The following is a 12,087-nucleotide window of genomic DNA, read 5'->3' as shown; positions in this document are numbered from 1 at the left end:
TCACCATCAATCAGGAGGCTAGTTCTATTTCTACGTTTCAGTCAGTCGCCATGTTTGATGGAGATGAGCCCGTGTAATGGCGTGCACGCAGAGAACAGATATTGCAGAATGTGTAAACAACATGATCAAATGTAAACCGAGACATCTGCTTACCCCATGACCGGGATTTCTGTCTGAGCAGCTTCAGTATATTGCACATGTGTATACTATGATGAAACCCTCAGTTCAGAAGAAGTCTGGATGTGTTGCCATATAAGGTAACGACTCTCGCTTGCATTAGCACTAGTGAAATTCTGGCTTACCATTGGTTATACAATTATATATTGTAATCTCTGTAAGTGCGTAAATGTATTTTTTGTAACTGTTTCACACTTTCAACAATTACAAAGAAAATAAAAAAAGACCATAGCCGATAGAAAGAGGCTGCTCCTTTATTTCGCTTAAGCACCAACCTGGTGTTCAGGTAATTAACTTTTAGAACTGCTCCAGCCTCCTCCCTCAGAGGTCATGCCAAGGTTAGAGAGGCTCCCCCATAAGTAGAGGGTTCTCTGGGAACAGCCTCACAAGCTTATCACCTTAACTATTAAAATACTATCTGTCCCTCAGGAAGGACTACATTCTCCCTGACCGAAGAACCACCTCTCCCTAGGGTATCACTGTGGTGCTGGCTATCTAAAAGGGGTAGTGAAAAGAATATCCCTCCGATACTTACCCCAAAAAGGGGGGATTCAGAGTTTCATTAAATAAGGCAGAATTCTTGTGTTACCATTTAGAGAACTAATGTGGACCGAAATCTACTCCGTACTGTACCCACCAGACAGAGAGAAGCTCTACCACGGTCGAGGGGTAAAGCACCACAGTGTTTTTTAAGAACTACATTCAAGTGGGGACTTAGTTACTATTTGTTGCACCCTCACAGGAGTGTGTAGTTTAGTTTTTAATTGTCAATAAAATAGTGTTCCCATAGATCTGGGTATTATTCAATTGCTTCCATAGGGTATCTAAAAATGTAAAGTACATCCCTACTGACAAGGTCGACCAGTTTCAGCTACTTATTTTAGTTGTCGCATTCGTCAGGACCAAGGCTCCTTTGCACTTATTTGTGAGTCTGAGGGGGAAGTGTTCTTTGCACCTGTGTCTGACTCATGGGTGCACAGGTCTGCACAGGGGACATAGGCAATATTCACAACATTTTTTTAGTAATCCGCTTATGGTAAAGTTATTAGTTGCAGTTAAACGGGACATCCCAAACATGTCCAAAATACAGACAAAATTAGCCGACAACACATACATGCATGATTAACATAGATGCACTGACGCTGTCATATATTATGCTAAGTTCCCATATTAATTCCATGATTTAGCTCCGGGGGTGGGGGTGGGGGGGCTTTCGTGTTGGATCACATCATGTCTCTGTTGGGGAAACGCACATCAAGGGGTACGTACCCCTGAGTGAATTTTCCATTGCAGCCATTGGAGGAGGGATGGAACAAAGAGGCAGGCAGCTTCTTGAGAAGCCAGACATGTAAGTGCAGGCCCCAGTGCAGTGGGCTGTGGAGTGTGGAGTACAGTGGTGGTGAGGGGCGAAGCAGCGAATGGAAGCTGGGGGAGGTGTAGTATGATACTGAAAGGCACGATGGCGGCCTCCGACTCCGCAGAGGTCTCCGAAGGCGGACAATTCTGTATGGATAATGCTTGCCTTCAGAGCTCTCCGATTGATTGTAAAGCCTCCTGACATCACCTCCTTGATACTAACAGCCAATGTTGCCGTCTAGTATCACTGCACTTTCTGCAGTAGAACTGCTAACATGCCAATGTTCTAGTAGAGAATTAAAATGTGAAAGTAAATGTGCCATATTAGCGTTAGTGGGCGTGCCAGCGGCAGGTCTGCTTGGCAGAAGAGATGTTGCTCGTATTTTATTTAAGTAACTCGTTGACCTTATCTGAAGTTTCGGAAACATAGAAAATAAGTTCTGTTTATGAAAGAGCCAGAGCTGTTTAGAATCTGACTTGTGTGGGTTTACATGCAACACTAATATTTGGTTTATCTTTCTCTGAAGGAATCCTTGCAATCGGCCGAATAAATGAAGCCATTGATCAAGGGCAACATGAGCACACCCTTGAGGCCCTCCTGTCTCCGGCAGCAAGATTAGAGGCTGTAGCCCCAGGGAACGCTCCCCATTACCAGGCTCTGCTGCAGCAAGCCAAAGATCAGAAGTGCCAGGTAGGAAGACAAGCCAGTTCTCCTACCCGGGGGACACACTGTAAGGGATAATAGAAATGCTCACTAAGCTCCGGGGGATCCATGGAAGCTGGCTACAAGGAATTGCCAGCATTGTGGACCAGTGACGTCTTTATGGGAGGGGAAAAGGAGCACTTGCACCAGACATCCACCTTGGAGGGGGATCCCTACAAGGGTGTCTAATGTAAATAATTTAGTGACCATTGTTTATAAAAATTAAATACCACATGTCAAGGTATTGTATGGCGTGTTGCTGAGCCTCTGAACCTTTTGCCTGTCTGTTGTAACACATACTTTCTGCTCTGATCCATTCATCCTGTAATGCTTTCTGTGTTCACTGTCCCACACAGTTTGTGTGTTCGCTACGACAACGTTACCTTTCTATGGGAATTATATTGATCATGTGCAATAACCAATGTTGAAATGCATACTGATAAATGTGAGTGCCGCGTTGGTGCAGAAGATAGCTCAGTGTGTTAAGTACTAATTGCAGAGATTGGTGTTTATATGCAAGATTATAATACTGAATTCCAGCAGGGCCAACTCAGCCTTTCCTATGTTTGAAGTTGATAAATCAGCAGGTATGCGTACTTTGTTTTGTAGCGCAACAGGTGCTATTTTCAGCAGTGTACCTGTACCTGAGGTTGCTATAAAAAAAACCCGAATATAGCATCAGTCTGGTGAAAGTCTAGAAATTGGTTTCTGTAGATGGAGGCTTGTAAAACCTAGACAGCCACCTCCAATGAATAAAGTGTTAGTCCGAGAAGGGATTAGGTATGCAAATTCAAGACTGTGGAACCAAAGTGTTGATGCTTCTATCCTGGCTTCCCCAGCAGTGTAGTGATCCTCGACGGGAGGATAGCACAGCGGCAGCGTGCGCTCTTGGAAGCAAGACGACACAAAACAACAACAGGTTCGCTCCCCGGGTCCGCGCTTAGAAACCTCCGAGTGTTTAAGCGCGTTATAAATACGTAACTAAGACAAAGAAAAATCACAACTAAGAAAAACTAACAATTCCTGAAACAGCGCCTCGATGCCTGCGGGCTGTGTGAGCGCTTTATAAATGTAAAAAATAAAAATAAAATAAATAAAATAATAATAAATAAATCAACTTCTTTCAATGACATTACTGTACTGTCTTCCTTGAAAAGGTTAGCTTCTCACATGCTGGGGGTATTGTTTATATCATTCATTACCTGATCTGACTTTTTATGTAGGTCATTTCAGCGGAAGGGGTCCTAGACAGAAGAGAGCGGATCGGATATTGCAGGCCAACGGCATGCTTATTTTAAGGTCTGCTCGTTTGGCACAAAAAAGTTTGCTTTTTTGTACAACCGAAAGGTTTTAGCGTATGTTTATAAATAACGATTTCACAAGCCTGTGTTTTGGGCCAATTTAAAGCATTAAAATACAAAAGGGAAACACAGATGTAATCTTCTTTAAGAATCACTTCAAATAGTATGTTGGTACATATATACTTCCCTTGATGATCGAGACAATGAAGCTAGAATAATTCCCATTGTGCATAATAAGCTTCTATAACATTTTGTTTTTAAAATGGTCATGTTAGGTTATGTGATTTGTCTACTTTCTAAATCAGATCTATAGTTCATGGTACGCACTAGAAAAGTAAGTGGTAAAGTGCAGAAATTGCAGAGTGGGTGCAAATCCCAGTTTAACCTGTTAACCAATGTGTAATCCTGAACATCTCATTTAATCTTGCATTGCCTAATATGTCAAAATTGGCAGTCCCTAAACCATTCACAACTGTCACCCTTCTGAGTGATGTTGTTCTCAGGGTATGATCTTCACAACAGCTTCACACATGGGTTCACTGGCTATAGTGTTGCTGCCTCTAGAATAATAGTGAGCATTGATATATTGCACACCACAGCCACTTGTTACTTTGCTCTCTATTGGCAACCCTACTTGAAAACCATGTCCGTCTTTTAATCTCAATCTGTCTGGATGCGTACACCTTCCTGATAGCTTCTAATCTTCATCCACTATCTATGCTATGGTAGGTGTATCTTTCTCCTTGATTCAAATTGTTCTCCCGGATCCACGCTTGAGCATTTTTGCATCCTGTGAGGTGGCTAATCAGCTGTCTATTCTAGATTATGTGCACCTTTTACATACACTCTGTGCCCTAAATGGATAGTATGATTGGTATACCTTCCTCGTGGCTGCTAATGATGATGAGTGTCCTGTACCTATGCTAGAATGCAAGTAGCCTTGTCGTGGACTGCTGATGGTGGCCTTGAAATGCTACTTATTTATCATTCTTTTTACAGCAAGAATGAAGAGAGTAAGGGGACTGATAGGGATTACCATTGGCTATTTTAATCGCTGCAAGGTAACATGCCAAACTATGTCTTGTGATCGTGATGAGGGGGGCACAACCAGCTATTCTGGTTGCCTTGATTCCTTTGGCTCAATGGAGGGGGGGGCCCCCCCAAAGGTGTCCATGCCCCGGGCCTCAAAGGTGCTTAAAATGGCCCTGTTGTGGACACAGGCATGGAAGGTGCACATGCAGAGTAAAGAAAGCACCCTTATAGTGTGGCTGGCTTGAGTTACATTTTAGTCTAGGAAGCACTTGTGGTGCAGTCTTGGGGGCTTGGATCACTCCTCTTCATCAGACCTCAGTGCTTTGTGGAACACTTTTGCTAGTGGTGTGTATTGTTATTCACAGTCAAATACTCCTTGTACTTCTCTTAACAACATTGCAATCATTTGCTTTGCGTATAAATAGAAATATACGCTTTAAAATATTCGAAGAAAGGCAGGAAAATGACATGTTTTCAAATAGATGTTTCCTTTTCCTTTTGAAGGAAAATGTAGCTTTTTTTTTGGTTTATACTTTTCTCTCTGTGAACTGGCACTAACTGAAGGGGAGTAGGTGCCGATGAAGCTTACTTGCACGCATGTCCTAACCCATCTCTAAAGCTTGCTACATGCATGTCCTGGCCCATCTCTGAAGCTTACTTACACGCATGTCCTGGCCCATCTCTGAAACCTACTACACACATGTCCTGGCCCATCTCTAAAGCTTGCTACATGCATGTCCTGGCCCATCTCTAAAGCTTGCTACATGCATGTCCTGGCCCAACTCTGAAGCTTGCTACATGCATGTCCTGGCCCATCTCTGAAGTTTGCTACATGCATGTCCTGGCCCATCTCTGAAGCTTACTTGCATGCATGTCCTGCCCTATCTCTGAAGCTTACTTGCAAGTATGTCCTGGCCCATCTTTTCTGTTCCTTGATGTGAGTGTCCAGCACTTTTGCAGGCATGAACCAAATCCCTTTTCCGGAGCAACAAGGAAGATCATGAGCACTCTAGCCCAGGTACCTCCACTTAGGAACCAACACAAATGGCAGTTCCGTCCCATCACGGAGTAAATTGACATGTCGCACATATTCTTGGGTGTTCTGGTGCATGTGCTATTTTCCTCTTCCTGAGTTATTTTCTCAGTATAGGGAGAGCATGCTCTTGTCTACTTTCTTCCTGCATCCAGTCTCCAAAGCATGGGGGTGTTTTTGGGGAGTACTTTGTGTTAATTTCCACTGATAGTTCATCAGGTTTGGCGGCAAACTATTAATAAGTTTCGCATTCGTGGCTCTTCATCTTCTTTGGTAGTTAGCGTGCCAACATGACTCCCCTGGATCTTAAAAATAACAGTCCTCCCAAGAAAGGGAAAAGTAACGGGCGCTGGGTCCCTGCGACATGTTTTTTCAGACAAATCTTCAACTGTATCCAGCGGTGGCCGCCCTAAATTGTTGTGCTGTCCAACATGCTCGAAGCTTGACTCTAGGTTCCATCAAGCTGCCTTTAAAACTTAATGCAGGCTTGCCCCCGTACCCCCACCCAGATGGCCATGATTCCCAGGAAACCTCACCAGAGTGATCCCAATGAGCCTTTAGAGCCTAATACAGGGCGTGGTCCCAAGGACCTATGATGACTGACCTCTGATGTGTGATAAGGGGAGAAGACTTGGAACTAGCCGAGTTGACACACGGGTGCCCTGAGCATTCAGGGACATGCCCTCTCCATCGTAGGGATCAGGGCTTGGGTCATCTCCTGAGGTGGTGAGGGTCGGCTTATTCAAAGAAGGCTGGTCATGGAATTGTGGACATCCCACATGCATTACCACCATTCCCAGCATTTGCTCCTTGAGGGAGCCACCCTTGACCTGGTGCTAGACAGGAATCTGGTTGAGGAGAAGGTTTCAAATTAGCGCCAGTTTTAGCCCCAAGGTGATGAGCAGAGTTGACCTTTGTTTCTGATCCCAGGAGTCTGAGCCATCAGCCCAGAGGAACACATGATTTGTCTTCCCCACCCTGTGGGTGTTATTCCTCCTCTGGTGCAGGCTTACATGCTGCACTTGGGGGCTTCCGGTGCACTTCTTTATGGCCTTTCTGAGCTCCCCCATCCTGGGTTTGTTTTTCTAGGTGCAAGGTGCCGAAATTGCAGCAATCGCTCTCGTGCTTTGACTCTGCAACTGCTGGGTCCTCCTTCCAACCTCGAACTACCTACTGTGCACCCAATTACATCCCCCTCTCCAGCGCCCTTTCTCTACCACAGGCAACTACTCTTGCTCACTCACTCATCGGCCCTCTGCAGGGGACAGACACCATAGACTTTTCAAAGTCCTTGAAGGCTTGACGTGTAAACTTCCTACTGCGCTGTTGGCACCTCAAGAAGGCAGATTCTTCTCCAGAATAGGAAAGCGTATTACCAGTTCCTCCCAGCAGGTTAAACCTATGGTTATCGATTCCCACCCAGCCTGTGATTTTGAGTGGTTGAACTTGGAAAAATCTGAATTACACGGGTATGGCAAATATGGGAGTAGCATTACCCGTTGGCTCACTCATGTATCCTTTTTAACTTGCATTTTTAAGAGATCAGGGTTTTGGGCACAGCCCCTAGTGATAAAGAACTGAAGTACTGAAACGTGTTTTTAAGAAATGTTTTAGAACCCAGTGCTCCATACTTCTCTGACTAATGCAGATGATGGTCCTTCACTGATAGACCTCCGTGTCTGCAAAGAACTTTACAATTCTAAAGCTGAGCTTTCCGGCAGTTTCAAGCAGGGGTTACTGTAAAGGCTGTTTAGTCTCCATTTTTGCCTTTTGCATCAAGTGTAAGCTGACCTATAATGTCATTAGTGCAAAGGGACTGGATGGTCACCATCTATCTGAGACCAGCCTGGCGTAACTCTCAGTTTACCTCGGAATCTTTAAAAAGGATCCTTGACTCAAACATTGGCATGCACCAAAAAGAATGCTGCATAAGTGAGGAGTAGCAAAAATGAAGAGCTAAAAATAAAGTTTATTGAAAAAGAACTCCATTTTGTAAAAGAAAGCAAGTACTTTCAATACTGTTATCAAACGCCTTCTGTAAGAATATTCAAAGCCACCTTATCGGACTTGTGGGGGTGGGGGCGAGTCCCACATGTTGCACTGGAAAGTGCTCATTAAGGAGCCTATGCACCATGTGCGATGTGCATTCCTATCTGTGTCGAGTACTACCTTGTCTCAGTCGGTCTTGTGCTGGTTTAGGGAGGGTGAACTGCTACTGCATGTCAGAATCCAATCCCTGTGTGCTAATGGCTATGCCTTGAATGCGGCTGTTGCAACAGTTTCGTCCAGACCTTTGCTATTCTTGTCCGCACTGCAATGCATACAATGGGGCCCTGGCAATGACTGTCTTGAAGTAATGAAGGATAACAGCCAGTTGTTCTTTGCACAGCTACTTATGTGGAGGATACCAGGTTTAGACATTACTTTTGACTGGGATGTTTGCAAGCTGGGGCGAGCAAATGGAATATCCCTTTTGGAGCCTGTGATTTGTATTGGTGAGTTTGCCCCCATTTCTCACATGAAGCTATAAGTGTGCTCCAGTACAAGTGCATGAGGTCTGCCTTGAACGAGATGGTGAGACTTCCCTAGACACTCGGGTGTTAATGTTCTAATTCACTCAAAACCTATAAAACCCCAGCATCTATGTCACTCTGGTGATTTATCAAAAATGCAAAGTCCAATTTGGTTCAGTCCATTAATTAAAAACAGTACACAATTACAAGACAATCAAAAATGCTTTATGCTACGGACCTTGCCGATTATTTCACTACTAAGGTTTCTAATCTTCGTCCTAATTTCTCTTTGCCATCTTGGTTTCCAGTTTTCTCTCACCCTGCCACCTCTTCTTTCCCTTCTTCTCCTGCTTTCTCTCCTCTTTCTGATTCTGCTCACTTCCTTGCTCCCACCCCTCCTAATGCATCTCCTTCTGACCCTTCCCCCATCTACACTGATTCCTCTGGCCTATCCTCAGATTCGTTCTAATCTTACTACCATTATCAACATTTCTCTCATCCTGTGTTTCCTGACTCATTCAAACATGCTATCGTTATTGCTATACTTAAAGAGCCTGCCATTGATCCTTCTCTTCCTGCTAACTTCCGGCCCATTTCCTTGCTTCCTTTCCTCTCCAAGCTCTTGGAGCACATTGTCTACTCTCAAATCTCATCCTATCTTCATTCTCCTCTTCCCCCCTTCCAATTTGGCTTTAGACCTGCCCATGCCACAGAAATGTCTCTCCTGCATGTTTCTGATTTCATTCTTTCGCCAAGACACAATAAACATGACTGTATTTTGATTCTTCACGATCTTCCAGCGTCCTATAATACGCTGGATACTAATATAGTACTAATCTAACCTTCCTTACACGAATCACAGTTTAATGAAAACTGTGTCTTTGACTGATCTGGACCCCGAAGCATGTGCCGAAGATCAAGGTCAAACCTACTCAACTCTCATGTACTCAAACCTCGATTGAGGTTTGAGGAGTGCCTCCTGTTCAACAAATCCATGCCTAGTTTTTGTGTCAAGTACAAGTCGTTTTGATGAGATTGCTATAACCTAAATCCACCTTTACATGGTCAAGTGTTGTTAACTGTGAGCACTGGTAGAGCGCTGCAGTACTGGTGCTGCAGTTGCGAAGTCTGTCTGTCATCTCCTTGAAGCATACCTTGTACTAGAAGAGATAATGAGCTGTGGTACATGTTGAAATATGGCCAAATCGTGTTTTCAAACCTGAGGCGTTGTCTGCTTTTTTTTTTTGTGCCACAGTTATAAAGCAATATTTATATTGCCATCCCTGCATACTGCTCCCCCCACTTAAATCACATAGCATGCATGCTAAACCAAATTCAGTCTGCAAACCATAATGCTCTGCCTGAATAAGTCCAAAAACGAATTTCTCAATCTAGGTTGTCCCAAATCCGTTTCTTACCTCCTGTCTCATGCCAAAATCAAATAATCTGGACCACAACATCTTGCGTGGTTCAAAGGCCAGGAATCCTGGATGACTGTAGCACTTACTCTAGTTCAAATCCCACATAAACTCCACTGTCTCCTCGGGTCTTCTTACCCTAAATCCCCTCCACAACCGAAGATGCTTTTTCTCACTTTCAAATCCTCTGGTTTGACGCACAAGCACACCACTTGTAAACTGGAATATTCCAGCAATTTACTGGAAGGAGTCAATGCAAGACTTTTAAATAAGCTGCAAATTCTTCAAAACCTAGCTGCTAGACTCATTTTTAGTACCAATTGCTTTGACCACATCCTCCACACACTTCACACTCTCCACTGGCTTCCCTTCCAAGAAAGATGCAATTGTAATCCTTGATCCTGGTTCACAAAGCCTTACAAAGAAAAGCTCCTGACTACAGCTCATCCCAACTTTCTTTGTGCAAACCAATTTCACAGTTCTGTTCCTCTAGCAAAAATCTATATGCCCCCCCCCACCCTTCCAAGTCCTCTACAATTGGATGCAAAAGATTTGCTGTTGTCGGCGCCCGCCTCTGCAACTCTTCCCAGTATATATGTGATAATCAATACCATTACCAATTGTTATGCAACTTGAAGACCTGGCTCCGTCCAAGCCTTCTAACGCTGCATTTTTGCATCTCCATCTTGCCAAGCTCCCCTATGCTTTATTGTGAATAGTGTGCACTAGAAATTACCAAAAACTAAATAAATATAGGACTGACTTGCAGGTCTTATACTAGATGTTTGTAGATTGCCTTGCTGATTGGCCGAGAGTTCACATTGCTCTTTCCATGTGTAACTTCTGCTCCCTGGCATCAAGAGCAGTGAAGTATTGGATTTCGAAGAAGAGTTGCTGTCCATGGATTTACCAAGAAGTCTGGTTTGCCAGGGGGTTGGCCTCTTCCAAGTTTTATCATATGTCCTGCCGACCTAAGAACGATGGTCTTGAATGTTACCCAGAGCAATGCCAGAGGTTAAGATTAATTCTAAACCTTCCAGCCATCACCTCTTTTGATTTGCTTTAGTCACCCAGAGTGGGACGGGTATGCCAGATGTGGGTCCCATGTTTGCTGGGCCTAGTGACCCAAGCTTCCCCTCACCGATGAGGCCCAACAAGGCTGAAACTTTTTGGGGATGCTTGTGGTCTCGTGCAGAAGGGATGTGACCTAGCAGTACGGCCTGGCCTTCCCCTTCGGGGGTGGGACCAAACCTGATTTTCATATGGTCTTTCCCCTTTCTGTAATGACTTGGCAGACGAAGAACGATGGTCTGGAGGGTTGCTCAGAGCAACGCCATAGGTTAAGATTAATTCTAAATCTTACAGCCATCACCTCTTTTGTTTTAGCCTAAGCCAGGATGTCAATCCTTGTATGAATAGCCAAATCATGTAGGTGGTAGACCATCTATAGTACCCTTATTGGAAGTCTCATTTGCTTCGGGTGAATTGATTTCCAAGGTTAGTGTTCCTCTTTATCTGCAGGGAATTAAGCTTTACCGAATAATCTTAAACCTTTAGAGACATAAAGTAAAACTAGCTGCCTTTCAATCGGAGTCCTTCGCAGTCCTGGTAACCAATGTCATTACATTATATGTATAATTTACTTAACATATTTATGGATGTTAAAGGTGTCATTAGGAAGATCTCGAAGGGCCTCCTCCTCCTCCATAGAGGAGGAATACGCAGAGAGGGAGTCGGCTGTGGCAGTCCGAGCGATGTTCAGCATGGGGACTCCATCTAATACGTGAGCACGTCTTGTGGGGGCCTGGTGTTTGCTCACCTTGGATCTGTGATCTGGTGAGACAAATTGTTCCTGCACTGCTGTCGGCAACTGATTTAGCAGATTAGCATATTAGGATATAAAAAACGTACCTTTTGAGTGAATCGATGTTCCATCAGCATTATAGGTATTCAAACATTGGTACTCCCTGGCTTAACACCTGGTTTAAACTTATAAGACGAGCATAGGTATGCATACTTCCATGGTATCTGTTGGCGAGATAACACAACTGTGGCATTTTAATAATGCGATCAAATACTTGCATGCCGGCAGTATCCACCTGTTAGTGTCGCACTCCATACCAGCTATGTGTGGGATTGATTTTGCGGGGCAGCCATTTTATGTGCCTCTCTTATGCTGTAAAGTGAGATGTTGGGACTCGAGCTTAGGTTGGCTCTATGGAGAAAAAAAATGTTGTTCATTTCTTCTGCTTTCTCCAGAGATGCTCCGCTCCTGCCTCTTTCATCATTACATTCCTTACATATTGAGAGGGAGTCAACATCCTGGAGACAGACTGCTCCCTCCTCCCCCGCCTTTTAGTATTGGAAAATATGTTGTGTCTTCCCGAACCTGGCAACTTCTGCTTTGTGAAACTGCCAACACAGAGCGGATCTCTTGCTTCTGTGTAATGCAGTGGCCTTGAACTGCTTTTCCGAGTCTATTGTTAACATTTACTAATTTCATGTTCCTTTCCTTTGCATGTTTGCTGTCTCTACTGACCAATAAATACATTGG

At 44.1% G+C, this 12,087-nt stretch overlaps 1 protein-coding gene across 2 annotated transcripts in view; it reads left to right on the top strand.

Annotated features, from left to right (window-relative positions):
• IQGAP2 (IQ motif containing GTPase activating protein 2) overlaps positions 1–12,087 on the top strand; it is a 1,674,846-nt gene that overhangs the window by 880,713 nt on the left and 782,046 nt on the right. For both annotated transcript variants that reach the window (XM_069627448.1, XM_069627449.1), the window contains one exon: positions 2,061–2,224. In XM_069627448.1, coding sequence (XP_069483549.1) covers positions 2,061–2,224 — 164 coding nt within the window. The remainder of the gene's footprint in view (positions 1–2,060; positions 2,225–12,087) is intronic.

The sequence above is a fragment of the Ambystoma mexicanum genome, chromosome 6p (assembly GCF_040938575.1).
Source record: "Ambystoma mexicanum isolate Mex_15411 chromosome 6p, UKY_AmexF1_1, whole genome shotgun sequence".
Lineage (NCBI taxonomy): Eukaryota > Metazoa > Chordata > Amphibia > Caudata > Ambystomatidae > Ambystoma > Ambystoma mexicanum.
Note: the sequence above shows the minus strand (reverse complement) of the source record. Positions and strands in the feature narration are given on the sequence as shown.